The sequence below is a fragment of the Poromitra crassiceps genome, assembly GCF_964638095.1.
Source record: "Poromitra crassiceps genome assembly, contig: HAP1_SCAFFOLD_637, whole genome shotgun sequence".
Lineage (NCBI taxonomy): Eukaryota > Metazoa > Chordata > Actinopteri > Beryciformes > Melamphaidae > Poromitra > Poromitra crassiceps.
In genome coordinates, this window is record NW_028151771.1 from 7,501 (window position 1) to 23,435 (window position 15,935).

General features: G+C 43.1%; 1 protein-coding gene across 1 annotated transcript in view; it reads left to right on the top strand.

Annotated features, from left to right (window-relative positions):
- The window catches only part of LOC310771421 (XK-related protein 8-like), a gene marked incomplete at both ends in the record, with an annotated part of 19,933 nt that extends 4,726 nt beyond the window's left edge, over nt 1–15,207 (top strand). The window contains 4 exons of the mRNA XM_083664036.1: nt 449–605; nt 1,116–1,174; nt 4,953–5,468; nt 15,103–15,207. Of these exons, the coding sequence (XP_083520162.1) occupies nt 449–605; nt 1,116–1,174; nt 4,953–5,468; nt 15,103–15,207 (837 nt within the window). The remainder of the gene's footprint in view (nt 1–448; nt 606–1,115; nt 1,175–4,952; nt 5,469–15,102) is intronic.
- Between the last annotated feature and the right edge of the window lie 728 nt (nt 15,208–15,935).

Here is a 15,935-nt window from a genome sequence, read left to right on the forward strand (position 1 = left end):
TCCGTGTTCGTCCTTTGAAGTCGACTCAACAGTGTAGTCTCATTTAGCCGTTTGCTAGCTAGCCGCCCTTTTAACGGCACGTAAAAGCTTCAAAACTCATACAAATGGTCCTCATGTGTGAAGATGATATTACTAAACACTGGTTCGCATTTGATTAATCTTGCGTTGCCCAGAGACCTTATTAGAAGCATCGCGCCAAAAACCCATTCAAAAGTCCCATAGGCGAAAACAGTGAAGAACCAGGAGTGTTAGCATCGATGATTTCCGGACTCGTTCCTGGGGCTCTCTATGTCTTTGTCTCATGTACACACACAGACACACGCACGCACGCACGCGCGCGCGCGCATGCACACACACACACACACACACACACACACACACACACACACACACACACGCGTGCACACACACACGCACACTTCTGAAATCAAAATCTCCCCCTGCCCAGCACCCTGTGGAAGAGGACGAGGACGAGGACATCATCTTGTCCCTGAAACAAGAACTCAGCTTTCTGCGGCTCATAGAGACGTTTGCAGAGAGCGCCCCCCAAGTCGTCCTCATGCTCGCCATCGTTCTGCGGACGGGGACGCTGGATACCATCACAAGTATGTACTGCCTGCCTGAAAGCTCAACTAGATTTGAGATACACATTCATTTATTTATAACATATGATTCATTTACATCATTTAAATGAAGGACAGTTTTTACTTTGCATAAGAAAAGCTGAGACAATTGTTCTGCTTGCTCCAGTTTGTCCCAGATAACACAACAGTTTCTGTATCATATTTGAGACATGTAGTTTTTTAGTTTTGTAGATTTCAACCAAACCAGAGTGAAAAGTTCAATAGACAGTTTAGGAGCAGAAGAATCATGACTCCAGACACTTTAGGGCTCCTCCCTCAGTTTGGGGCCCTGGCTAGTTAGCATCCGTATCACCACAGCGCCCCAGGGTCTTCCTGCCCTACATGTTTACGATGCGTCTAGACTTGCTGTTGCTTCAAGTTGCTTTAAACAGTTTACACAGCAAGAAGCCAGTGTGCTCATGTGTAAAGTGTAAGCATTAAATCATGAGATGTTGTGGCGTCCCTGTGATGATCTCTGTCTGTCTTCCTCAGTTCTCAAGGCGGTCAGCTCGCTGTTATCCATCGTCAGCAGTGTAATTGAGGAGGTTAATGTTAGTCTAGCTAGCCCGCTCCGCACCTCCAACAAACTGTTTGAGCGGGCTGACGCTGGACTAGCTAGCCTGCAGTGCACCCCCCCGCCTGGCCTAAAAGAACTGGCTAATCAGCCCTCTCCATCTGTCATGAACACACTGGCCGAACAGACTCCTGGCCTAAAAGAACTGGCTAATCAGCCCTCTCCATCTGTCATGAACACACTGGCTGAACAGACTCACGCCAGAATAGCCAGCGCCCCCTGCTCCTCCCCACCCTCAACATCTCCCCCTCCTCGCCCCCCCCCATCCCAAAGACCCCCTCGCTCCAGCACCCCCTGCTCCTCCCCAACCCAAAGACCCCCTCGCTCCTCCCCACCCCCAAGACCTCCTTGTTCCGACCCCCCACCCTCAAAACCACCTCCCCCTCCCACCCGCTCACCCTTCCCTCAATCTCCCTGCCCGCCCCAAAGGGGAAAACTGAAGAAAAAAGCATTTTCTGCCCCAAAAACAAGGTCACAGAGGATCATGAAACGATCAGATGTCTAACTATCCCCACCCTGATTAGCTACAGAACAAACAAAGATTATCTCTCAGCACGTCCTGTTCCAGGACCAAGCCTAGTATCTGTTCTCCAGGGACACTCTGAAAAGCATTTACAAATTCAACCTAGCAGTGCAGCTATCAAGGCTGCACTGCTAAATATTAGGTCACTTGTAAGCAAGTCGCTTCTAATAAGCGATCTGATTACGAGTCATAAACTGGACCTCATGTTCCTCACAGAGACCTGGCTTGATCTAAACAACAGGGAATATGTTCTTAATGAGTCAGCCCCACCTAACTTTAACTACATTGACGCCCCCAGAGTCGGTAAGAAAGGGGGAGGAGTAGCTATTATTTTCTCTGATGCTTTTCAATGCAAGCAGGTATCGTTTGGCGACTTTTCATCATTTGAATATCTGGCCGCTGTTCTGAAGTGCTCTCCCTCTATTTTACTACTGATTATATACAGACCACCTAAGTACTCTAGTAGTTTTTTTGATGAATTTTCAGAACTCCTTTCTATAATCTCCATAGAACATGACTGTTTAACTATTGCAGGAGATTTTAATATTCATATTGACAACCCCAATGATAATAATGCCAAAGAATTGAATAACCTCCTTGACACTTTTGACCTGTTACAACATGTCTCTGGGCCCACTCACAATCGAGGCCATACCCTAGATTTATTTATCACCAAGGGCTTTGAGTCATCGTTTCTTTCAGCTAGTGATGTTGCTCTGTCCGACCATCTCTGTATTTTTCTTGAACTCAAGATCACCCCTATCGCTCTTACTCGGTCAAAAACCATCAAAAAGCGTTACATCAACGAGAGTACTAGCACACGGTTCATGGAGGCTTTCTCGCTGGCCCCTTCCCTCTCCTCAGCCTCTGTCAATGATCTCCTAGATAACTTCAATTCTAAAACCCTAAAGGCTATTGATGCTGTAGCCCCCATTAGATCTAAACTAATCTCCGGTAAGAAAAAAGCACCATGGAGAAACGCTCCCTCTGTAAATAACAAAAAAAGAGATTGTAGGAAAGCCGAGCGCAAATGGCGGAAAACTAAACTTCACATCGATTATGACATCTATAAAAATAGTCTTCACTCCTACAACCAGGAACTAAAAAATTCCAGAAAATTCTTCTTCTCCGACATTATCAGCAAAAACACCAATGACGCTCGCACTCTTTTTGCCACTGTTGACAGGCTGACAAACCCCCCCCCACAAATTGCCCCTGATCTTCTATCCAATGTCAAATGCAATGAATTTGCGACCTTCTTTAGGGATAAAATTATAAATATCAGACTAACTATTTCCACATCAAGAACAAATGTGGCTCCGCCGCACCCACAGAATAGGTGCTTAATTAACATGACTCAGTTCAATGTCATTGACCACAAGAAACTAGAAGAAACGATACGAGGCCTTAAATCCTCATCGTGTTGCCTAGACACCCTGCCAACAAGCTTTCTAAAAAATGTCTACAGTTGCCTGGCGACCGACATACTGAAGATAATTAATACCTCTCTTCTTACAGGCATTTTCCCAAAATCTCTAAAAACTGCAGTTGTTAAGCCCTTGCTAAAGAAGCGTAGCCTCGACCCCTCTATAATCAGCAATTACAGACCAATATCAAATCTTCCCTTTATTAGCAAAATACTCGAAAAAACTGTCTACCAACAACTCAATACCTTTCTATCCTCCAATGACCTCCTAGATCCTTTCCAATCAGGCTTCCGACCCCATCATAGCACCGAAACTGCGCTTATCAGAGTTATAAATGACATCCGAATGAACACTGATTCAGGTAAAATCTCAATCTTAGTGTTACTAGACCTCAGCGCTGCCTTTGATACGGTTGACCACGAAATTCTATTGGACAGACTGGAAAACTGGGTCGGGCTTTCCGGCACGGTCCTAGAGTGGTTCAGATCTTATCTGCAAGACAGGAACTACTTTGTCTCCATTGGCAACTACACATCTGACCAAACCAAAATGACATGTGGGGTACCCCAAGGATCAATTTTAGGTCCTGTCCTGTTTAACCTTTATATGCTCTCTCTGGGCCTAATTATGCAAAAAAACAAAATAGCTTATCATAGCTATGCAGATGACACCCAACTCTACATAGCCCTCTCATCGGATGACTATGCCCCCATAGAGTCACTGTGTCAGTGCCTTGCGCAAATTAATGATTGGATGTGCCAGAATTTTCTCCAACTTAATAAAGACAAAACAGAGATAATTGTCTTCGGCAAAAAAGAAGATAGGCTCAAAGTTACTGCTCACCTCGAATCCCTATCTCTGAAGCCAAAGGACCAGGTAAAAAATCTTGGCATTATTATTGACTCTGATCTAAATTTCAACTCCCACATCAAGCTTATAAGAAAATCTGCCTTCTATCATCTAAAAAATATAGCAAGGATTAGAGGCTATATGTCCAAACAAGATCTTGAAAAACTAATTCATGCTTTCATTTCTAGCAGGCTAGACTACTGCAACAGTCTTTTCAATGGTCTTCCCAAAAAAGCTGTTAAACAACTTCAGCTCATTCAGAATGCGGCTGCTAGAGTTCTAACAAGAACCAAGAAAGCTGAACACATTACACCAGTTCTCAAATCCCTGCATTGGCTGCCAGTAAATCTTAGAATAGACTTTAAAATTCTGCTAATAGTTTACAAATCTCTCAACGGGTCAGGCCCACACTACATCTCTGAAATGCTTCTACACTATGAACCATCCAGATCCCTGAGATCTTCAGGCACTGGTCTACTAATTGTCCCAAGGACCAAATCTAAACATGGTGAAGCCGCGTTCTCCCACTATGCCTCTCATAACTGGAACAAACTCCCTGAACACATTAGATCTGCCCCTACTCTGCCTATTTTTAAATCCAAGCTAAAGACCTTTATGTTTACTCTTGCTTTTAACTGCTACTAAACTACTGCCTCTCTCGGCCTGTAATTTTAAAAAGATTTTTCCTGTACATTTCCAACAAATGGACTGTACATGTAATAATAATACTGAAGAGTGCCTTGTAACTTATTTAAAACAGAAATAATGTTTCATGTTTGTTAATTTAATTTGAGTATATATTTTAACTAAAACTGTCGGCTGTGTTTTTTATGTGTTTTTTATATGTGCATTGCTTTGCTGCTTGTTTTTTCGATTATTTTTTTGTAAAGCACCTTGAATTGCCTTTGTGTATGAAAGGTGCTATATAAATAAAATTTGACTTGACTTGACTTGACTTGACCATGTGCTTCAAATCCCTCCACGACGACGACGACAACGACACGTCAATCTGCATTCTGATTTGTGTGTATCTGTTCATCTTCCTGTGGATCCTGCTGCAAACCGTCCCGCACCTGGTCGCTCTCTCCCTGTTCGCCTCTGTTCTGCCCTCTTACATCTTCACCCACTTCCTGTGTTCTTGGACCATTTTATTCTTCTGTCTCTGGCGAGTCAAGGAGGACATCACAGCATTGATCAACAACAACAAGTTCCTGAACAGCGCCGGTGGGAAATGGCTCTGGCGGGCCACCTCGGGCCTTATGTTGTATTTCAGCTTGTCAGCTGATGTGTTGAAGAAAAAGAGGCACAACTTGCTGCATGCGCTCTATATAACAGTTGATATTGTGCTTCTGTGTGCTCTGTGGTGCTGGCAGGTCCACATCAAACCACCATATTTTGACATCACATTTTTACAAGCCATCATCACTAGTGTTATCATCATTGGAATACACATAATTGGTGTCTTAGTTACGGTGTGCATTGTGCGGTTGGTAGAGTAAAATAGTAAAGCGTCCCCCGTCTGAGAGACAGAGACAGGCTCTTGCATGTCACACTGGTTAATCTCCTCTAAAATCTGTCTTTACTGGTGGCTCAGTTTAGCTTTGAGCACAATTGATGTGTAAACCCGTCCAGTGTGACTCTAATGCATGTGTGTGTGTGTGTGTGTGTGTGTGTGTGTGTGTGTGTGTGTGTGTGTGTGTGTGTGGAAAAACACTTTATCCTCTCCTTGTGCCGTCTTTTTACTTTCCATTTCTCTGTCTCTCTCTCTCTCTCTCTCTCTCTCTGTCTGTCTGTCTGTCTGTCTGTCTGTCTGTCTGTCTGTCTGTCTGTCTGTCTCTGTCTCTCTCTCTCTCTCTCTCTCTCTCTCTCTCTCTGTCTTTCTCTCTGTCTGTATCTGTCTCTCTGTCTGTCTGTCTGTCTGTCTGTCTGTCTGTCTCTCTCTGTCTGGCATAGGGTCCCCCCACTAAGAGCTTTTACAAGCCATGATCACTAGTGTAACATTATTGTATTATTAGAGCACCGGTGGTGAAGTGGTGAAGCCTCTATTGCTTTCCAAAGGATTCTTCTTCTTCTCTGAGTTCGAGCACATTTTTGAAGAACTAAACATGTTCAGAAAGTTGCAAAACTTTGCACATGTCTCAGAAGTGGTGAAAAATGTCATATTTCAAGGGTCTTGGGCATGGGCGTGGCAAAATGGCTCCATAGCGCCCCCTACAGAAATTAAACGGAATAGCCCTCGCGCTACGTTTCACCAACAGCTACGAAATTCACAGGGCACATGTATCATGTCCAGACTGACAGAAAAGTATCTTGTTGCCATGACCGACACCGAACAGGAAGTCAGCCATTTTGAATTTACTGTGCAATATTTTGGACGTTTCAGCCATTTCCAGGGGGCATACTTTAACTAACTCCTCCTACGGGGTTCATCGGATCACCCTCAAACTTGCACCGGCGTGGGCGTGGCGCCATGGCGAACGTTGATGTTTCACCGTCACACAGGAAGTTGGAGGAACTCCATTGTAGATTGTCCAATCTGGGCCAAACTTCTCGTGTTTGATACGTGTCCCAGCCTGAAGACATCTATATGTCAATATCCATCTATAGTCATAGCGCCTCCTACTGGCAAACACAGAAAGTGGTTTGTAACTCGGCCCTATACATGGTCACACGCGCACCAAACTTCACGTTTGATTCAGATTCAGATTCAGAAAACTTTATTTATCCCCAAGGGGCAATTCAGTTTCTGCAGTTCATCACCGTTGCGGGTAAACACATTGTGTCTCTGTCCTAAATCACAAGATACAAAATACAGAAACATACAGAGAGAAAAACAAAACAAAAAGAGAAACTCAGTGTGATCGACCGAGGGGAAGTGCGTTTGATTCCTCGTGTCCCGCAGCACACATGGATCTAAGCCACAGAGATGCATGGTGCATAAAAAGTGCAAACAAATGCAGACTGCATAGAGTGCAACATTCAAATGAAAAGAGGTAAGAGGAGAATGCGTAAAATTGCATAGAAAAAAAAGTGCAAATGCTAGGATGCACAGTGTTGTTGGTTCAAGTACATACTACATACATACAGTAAGTACTGTTTCTACTTCTCTGCATTCAACAGCTGAATGTCTGAGGAAATGAAGGATTTGGAGTAAGGGTTTGTTCTGCAGGGAGGTGCTCGATAGCGCCGTCCCAGCAGCAGGAGGGCAAATTTAGAGGACAGGATATGGTCAGGTTGGTCCATAAGACCTTTTGCTTTCTGAACCACTCGCTTCTTCCAAAGCGCGTTCAGGTCACTCTGCTGGACTCCAATGATTTTGGAGCAGACTTTGACGATATTGTTAAGGCTGTTTCTGTCCTTCACAGACAAACCATTAAACCAACATATAAAAGAAAAGGTTATAAGGCTCTCAATATAAGATCTGTAAACAGTGCACAGGATGGTTTTTGACACTTTAAAGGAGTTAATTTTCCTTAGTAGGTAGATTTTCTGTTGGCCTCTCTTAACAAGAGACCCTATGTTTGTGTCAAACTTAAGATGCGAGTCGAACACTGTTCCCAGGTACCTTTTAAGAATGGACAATCTGGACGTCTCTTCACCATGAATGGAGCTAGCAACAGGGTCAGCTTCCTTATTTCTAAGATCAGGAAGGGCACAACCGTGGTTCAACTCTGCCCCCTGGAGGAGAGACAGGAGTGCAGTGTCGTCAGAGTATTTGACTATAAGGCTGTTGTCCCTGTTTGATCTGCAGCTGTCTGTGTACAAGATAAAGAAAACAGATGAAAAGACGCTGCCCTGTGGGGAGCCTGTGTTACAAGTTAAGTTGGATGAGCATCCCAGCCTGAAGACATCTATATGACAATTTTGAGTTATAGGCAGAGAACACCCTACTGACAACACAGAAAGCTATTTGTAACTCGGCTGTACATGGTCACATGGGTAGTTTGCTGTAGGCTACATTGCTTTCTTTTCATATTCGTTAAACTTTTTTAAGAGTAGTTACTCTGATTGTATACTTGTGTATTAGCTAGCTCTCCTTCTCAGAGACGCTGAGCATGTTTAAAGGTCAAATGAAGAGATGGCTGAAGTCCACTCAAACCTGTACACATAGTTAGGGGTAAAGAACTAGAATGGTTCTACTGTATTGCTATGTGGGTAGTTTGCTGTACATTTCTTTCTTTTCATATTTGTTGTTTAAATCTCTATATGTAGATATGTAGAGTATAGTTATTCTGATTGTATACTTGTGTGTTAGCTAGCTCTCTTTCTCTTGCTGCACTTGTCTTTAGAGATAAGATGTTATTTTAATCCTGTATATTTGCACCTTGTTCTTTTTCCCTATCAGGACACAAGGTATAATTCCCTCGAAGCACAGGCAGACACAAGTGGCTTTCTTGCTACTGGTTTATTGAAGGCTTCTCTTCTTATCACCTCCAAATCCACCGTGAAAACTAAACATACAGACACATATTGACAAGAAAATATAGGCCATGTTAGCTTAACATAAAACACATAACATGCACAGCATGTGGAATAAAACATTACCAAAGTAATACAGACAAACAAACACCATACCTCGTTGGCTGCATGCTACAAAAAGGGAATAGTCTTCTGGCTTGTAACTGTCCACATATACAATAAGTGAAATTAAAGTATCTGTCGACCAGCATCACTTTCACCGGCGCACCTATGATGTTGCTGCTTGCTGCTTGACGAAGCGTCTCTTCCTCACGTGAGAGCAGCTTAACCAGAGTTTGTAACCTTGGACTGAGACTTCAAAATAAGAGCTCACATTTCAAAATAAAAGTACTATTACTTGTACCAAATTAAATGATGTCTAAATACTAAATGCAGCTTAAATTTACTCTCAAATGCGACATTGGCCTTATAAACATTACACAAAATATACAAATTATGTATAACAGTACTTGCAACAGTTACACTCCCACCAAAATTACACAAACCTTAATGTGGGATTTTTCTAAACATAAATGGATGTTGCAATCAAACACTTCAACTTCCCAATAAAACATTCCTGTTATTGACCATTGACATGGAATTTCAGGCAAAAAATTAAACACCTTAATCTGCCTCAAGCAGAGTAACGACCTTCTGTACAGGTCTTTCAAGGAACACCGTTTTCGTTGTTGGTTTTCCCTTCGTGTCAAATGTGGTGTTACTGAGCAGTAATCTCAATTTTCTCACTCTACCATCTGCGCCTGGATAAATTTCTGTGACTCTGGCCAGCTTCCATTCGTTGCGTGGTACCAGATCATCTTGTAGAAGGACGATGTCGTTGACTTTCATGTTCCTTCTGTTCTTGTTCCACTTTTGTCTTGGTTGTAAATTCAGAAGATATTCCTTCTGCCATCGAGTCCAAAATGCATTAGCCAAATACTGCACTCTGCGCCACCTCTTCTTAAGATATAGATCTTCTCTGACAAATTGTCCAGGTGGTGGCAGGATGATTGTGGACTTCATTGTAAGAATGTGGTTTGGAGTTAAAGGTTCAGGTCCGGATGGGTCATTCAAATGCTCAGCGGTGAGTGGTCTGCTGTTAATAATAGCCATAACCTCATACAGGAATGTCCTTAGAGAGGTGCTGTCGAGCCTTTGTGCTGACTGGTCGAGGATAGCTGTAAGAACACTTCTTATAGTTCTTATCTGCCTCTCCCAGACACCGCCCATGTGACTTGCCGCTGGAGGGTTCATAAGAAATTCACATCCTAGAGCCTTCACTCTTTCTTGATCCATTCCTTTCATGAGATCTGCAAACTCTCTTCTTGCACCAACAAAATTGGTTCCTTGGTCACATCTTATTTGACGAATATTTCCTCTTATGGCAATGACTGCTCTTAAAGCATTAATAAACGCATCAGTTGTCATGTCGTCAATCATCTCTATGTGTATGGCTCTTGAACATAGACAGGTAAGTAAGAGACCATATTTCTTGAGATCCTTCCTTCCTTCTTTAACATAGATCGGACCAAAGCAGTCTATGCCAGCGTAAGCGAAAGGTGGAGTTGTTTCCGTTCTATCTTGTGGTAAATCACCCATTCTTTGTTCTTCAGTACGTCTTCTGTACTGTCTGCATTTGACACATTTGAAGATGTGTGAAGAGACTCCACTGCTGCATCCCAGGATCCACCATCCATTAGCTCGCAGTTCGTTCATCGTCATTCCACGTCCTTGATGATGTAGTTTTTCATGAAAGTGCTTGATCAGTAAAGCTGATATGTGGCTGTTCTTTGGGAGTATTGCCGGATGCTTCACGTGTGGGTGCAACGTGGCTTGACTTAAGCGTCCTCCCACCCTTAGGATACCTTCTTCATCCACAAACGGGCTCAACTTGTACAGCTTACTGTCTTTGGTCTTGGTAAGCACTTTCTTTAGTTTCAAGCTCTTTATCTCATCTGAGAATGCTTCTTCTTGAACTAGCTTGATGATAGCAAGTTCTGCTTCTTTCCTTTCTTCTAGGCTTGTACTTTCGTTGGTTCTTTGCTTCACACCTTTGTATTCTTTGACTAGTCATTTCAATCTAGCAACTGCTCTTACTCCCCTTGACCAATCAGAGAATTTCTGTAGGCGATCCAATAATGATCTGTCTTCCTTTGCCTTAGTGTTACACACAATGGCCTTGCAGAGTTCAGGATCATCTTCCTTAATTTCTCCCACCTTGTGTGCTCTGTCAGGTAGTTCTTTTTGCCAAAGAAACTTCGGTCCTGTGAACCAGTTTGAGGTCTTGAGTTGCTCTGCAGTCAAACCTCGAGAGGCATGATCTGCCGGATTATCTTCAGAAGCTACATGAGCCCATTGTTCAGGCTTTGTACTTGACTTGATTCTCTGTATGCGGTTGGCTACGAACACTTGAAACCTTCTTGCGTCATTGTTTATGTAGCCGAGAACGACTGTGGAATCCGTCCAAAAGAACTCTTGCAGATCTTGGATTTCTAGCTCCTTCCGGAGCATGTTGCTGGTTCGAACTGCAACAACTGCAGCAGTGAGTTCAAGTCTCGGTATAGTTGTGACATTGGTTGGTGAAACTCTTGACTTTCCCATTACCAGACTGCAATGGACTTCGTCTGACTCGTTAATGGCTCGCAGGTAAGAACATTCACCGTATCCGGAGACACTTGCATCAGCAAAATGGTGAAGCTCATACTTTTTAACGTTGCCGAAGCCTGGAGGTAAGAAGCATCTTTTGATTTGCATTTCAGCCAGCTTGGGTAGGTCTCTGATCCAGGACTCCCACTGAGGTCTTAGGTTTTCTGGAAGTTCCTCATCCCAGCCGATCTTCTCTCTGCACATTTGCTGAAGTATTTGCTTCCCCAAAAGGACAAAGGGTGCCATGAACCCAAGGGGATCATACATAGAGGCTACGGTAGAGAGCACACCTCTTCTTGTTAGTGGATTGGGTTTTACTTGAACTCTGAATTTGAATGAGTCAGAAGTGATACACCACTCTACTCCAAGAGCTCTCTCCATATGTGGTAGACCCAAGGCCATGTCTTGATCTTTGATGGCGGCACGTTCTTCTTCTGGGATGGTTGCCATCACATTCTCTCTGTTCGAAACAAACTTGTGGAGTCTTAACTTGCCAGTACTGCAAAGTTCTCTTGATTCTTTGACAAGTTGGATGGCTTCATTCTCAGTTGGAACGCTCGTCAGACCATCGTCTACGTAGAAATCTCTTTGAATGAAGCGTACAGCATCTTCGCTGAACTGACCTTGTCCTTGTGCTGCCATATGTTTTAGGCCGAAGTTGGCACAGCCAGGAGACGAGGCCGCTCCAAACAAGTGGACCTTCATTCTGTAGATTGATGGGGTGGCCTCCAAGTTGCCATTCTCCCACCATAGAAATCTTAAATAATCCTGATCTTCCTTTCTCACATGAAATTGGTGGAACATCTTTTCGATGTCACACATGACTGCGACAGAGCCTTTTCTGAAGCGACATAGGACACCCACCAATGTATTTGTCAAGTCAGGACCGGTGAGCAGATGGTCGTTGAGGGATGTTTCTTGAAACTTGGCAGAACAGTCAAATACGACACGTATTTTCCCTGGCTTCTGTGGATGATAAACTCCGTGATGCGGAATGTACCAAGCTGAATTGTTGTCAATTTCTTCCTCCGGGACCTTCTCTGCATCGCCACGTGAAATTATCTCATCCATAAATGTTACGTAGTCTTTACAGTATTTTTGATCTTTCTTCAGTCTTCTTTCAAGACAATTCAAGCGGTGTATTGCGCATATCTTGTTGTTAGGCAATTTTGGTCTTTCTTCTTTGAACGGTAATGGCATTTCGTAGTGACCATTGTCATTTTGAGTGATGTTTTCTCTCAATTTCGACAGGAACTTGAGATCTTCTTGAGAGACCGAATCCTCTTCTCCAGCTCTTTCTGAGAAATCTGATTCAAGAACCTTTATGATGTCTGAGGGTGTGATTTCTTTTACTTTGGTTCGGCTCACATAGTGTACTTCAGTTTTGAGATTGACAGAAGGCTCCACACCTGGAGTCACTTGTCTCACTACTATGCGATGGCTGATTCCGATAGCGTCGCCGTAGTCCACATAGGGATTCCTGTGGCCAACGATACTCCATCCAAGGTCTGTACGCTGTGCATAAGGCTGATCTTCTTTGGCAGAGACAACGTCCCTTGGAAGTAGGGCTTGTGAGCAGTTATACCCAATGAGCAGACCTACTTCACAATCCTGCAGAGGCGCTATCTCTTCTTGGAGGTGCTCTAGATGGGGCCAAGCCTTTGCTGTTTCATCTGTTGGTATGTGAGTTCTGTTGGCTGGAATAAACTCACGTGTATAGACTGGTGGTAAAGAGATCTTCTTACTAGAGTAAAAGCCTCGGACTTGTAGGTCATTTACCCTTTGAGAGCTTACTACTGTGGTTCTTGATGTCATAGTAGAAAGCTTGAGCTTCACTTGTTCTTTGTTTGCTTCCAAAGCTTCAGCTACTTCACTTAGAATAAAGGTTGTGTCGCTTTGAGAATCCAACAAAGCATATACAAGAACCTCTTGTGCTGGTTGAGTTGTGGAGGAAAGCCAAACTGGAATTATTGCAGCTGTTTGCGTGTTGGCTTCATCAAGTATTACTCGATTTGAAGTAGCGACTCTGGTTGTTTCTTTTTGTTGTGTCGATTGAGGTCTTTCTTTATACTCTTGACTTGTACTTTGCTTTTCTTTTTCTCTTTGCTTGGCTTGTGGTGGTCCTTCTTCTTTGGCTCGCTCCTCATGCAGACAGGTAGGATGCCGCTTGTGGCATGTGTCACAGACACTCCTGCTGTTGCAGCTCTTTGAGTAGTGACCAGACTTGAGACAACCAAAGCATATCCTTTCAGCTTGAATGAATTTGATTCTGTCTGTAACTGCTTTCTCCATGAACTTCCTGCATTTGTGCAACGTATGCCCGGTCTTCTTACAGAAAATGCATGTTATTTCATTGGAACTTGTGGTCAGTGTCTTTGCTCCGAAGCTTTGATTTCTTTGATATTTTGGTTTTTCAGCCTCACCTTGTTTCAGTGACTGCAGTGATGTGACTGGGTTGCAGGCAATTTTTGCTTCTCTTGTCATAAATTTGACAAATCGGCTGAAAGAGGGGAATTGGTTACTTTCTTCTTCTACGTCTATAACCTTCCGATTCCATCTTGCTATTAGCCAATCCGGTAACTTTGACAGAATTTTCCTGTTTTCATTACAGTCATTCAAGATTTCCAGTGTCTTGATGTGGACCATGGCAGCCTCGCAACTACGGAGAAAATCGACAAACTCCCTGAGCTCAAAGCTGTCCTTAGATCCCATCTTGGGCCATGCTTGTAGCTTGTCTCTGTATGCTTTTGCAATTGTGAATGGGTTTCCGTATCTCTCCTCCAAAATCTCCCATGCAGCAACATAGGCAGATTCAGTTCCGAGTAGGAAATAGCCATCGAGTGCTTTCTTAGCTTGTCCACTTACATATCTACGGAGGTAGTATATCTTCTCCTTGTCTTGAATGGTCTTCTGGTCAATCAGTGTTTCAAATGAGAGTTTCCAGTCATTGTATTTCAATGGATCCCCACTGAATATTGGAGGTTCAGGAATTGCAATCCTGTTCGCACTTAAAGCACCTGCTAGCACCTTAACGAGCTCTGTTGTACTGTCATTTGAGGAGGTGGTTACAGCTTGTGGTGCAGGAGACATGTACTGGGACAGAGGACTTGTGGGAGCAGGCACTTGGTTGTCTGCTACCATCTCACGTTCTAGTATGTCCTTCTGCTCTTCTTCAACGGCCTTCACTCGATCGTACACCTGCATTCTCGCTCGTGCTGCATTGAGACTTTTCACTGCCTCCAAATGCTGTACTTTTCTCCGTCTTTCCTCCAGAGTCCTTTGTAGAGCAGCATGCTCTTTTTCTTGGTTAGCTTTAAATTTAGCCTCCTCTTCCTCTCTCTGTATTCTTCGTTTCAGCTCTTCTGCTTCTTGTTCTAAGCGACGTCTTACGGCTGCTGCCTCTTGATCAGCTATCTTCTTTCTAGCTTCTGCTTCTAGGTGCTCTATTTCCACTTGTTCTCTTTCTTGTTCTTGTAACACTTTCAGAACAGCTTGGCTTGCAGCAGCTTCAGCGGCGGCTTCTTGTCGTTTTACAGAAGAGCTTATTGAGAGTATTGAGGGGACTTTAGGGACAGAAGAAACATAACTTGATTTAGAGATGCTTGAGTTGAAGAGAGACCCTGCTTCTGGCCAGTGTGGTTCTCCTCCTTCTGGAATCTTTCCATCCAGTCGACTTGCGGCTCTGCATACAATGACATTAGAAATCTCTACACACAGATCCACTCTTCGACGTGTGTCTTGGTCTGGAGTTGAGATTTTACGTAGTTCATCATAAACACGCTGGACATCTGCAGAAAGACTCCTGACATCACCGATGATATCATTAAGCAGATCATCAGATAGAGACTCTGTTGATTGTGATAATGTCTTCTTAGAAGATTTGGCTTGTGTTCTCCATTTGGTGTAAGTGTAGTTAAATCTTTGTTGAAGCGATTTAATTTGTCCTTCTTGCATTTCTCTACCCTTCTCTGTTAGAGTTCTGGTTCTTTGACTTCGTCTTAGCGCTTCCTCTTGCTGGGTTTCAGCGCCATCCAGTGGCTGGTTTTCAAGTTGGACTTCTGTGACATTGTCCTCAACCTGTTGCTGGGTTTCAGCGCCATCCAGTGACATTTTCAAATCTGCTTTAAATTGACCCAATTTTGTAGATAGAAAATATATAGTAACGAAACCTACATCAACTTTTAACACTTACCCCAAATGTAAATGTCACTTAAATGTAAATACGTAAAGCTTAAACAAATCAAATGTTATTTTCAATATCAGTATTTCAATAGGGTTCAAAATACACTTAGAACATTAGAAATGTCAAAAACAGCTTAATTCAACCAGATATTAACTTTCAAAATACAGACAGAATTCTCAGAAAATAAAACTTCAATATCAAATGGCAAATATAGCCTTCACTTATTTCCAAAATCACACTTTAAATTAGAAATATAAATTTCAATGAGAAAACGTATGTACCCTTTAACTTTGGCACCTTATGTGTCGATAATGGCAAGCTTAACTTAAATTACTGAGCAAATAAGTCAAAGCATTTACCACACACACCACAGTAAGTTATCATTCACAGTCAAAAATCTTTTAGCAAAACTTTACAAAAACCCTCTTCTTAGAACACTCTTGACTTATTAGTGACCAAGTTCTTTATGGCTTTGTCTTGAAAAGGTTGCTCTTTAACACTGTGTGCGTCTTCTGTGTGTGCAAAGTGTGTGGTTTTAACTCATCTCTCAGTCCTTCAAAGACAGCTCCGTGCCCAGCAGAAACATTGTGGCAAGCTGCAGCTGGTCCTTTGATCTCACCGCACCGTTAATTGGCTTCAATTAGTGTCCACG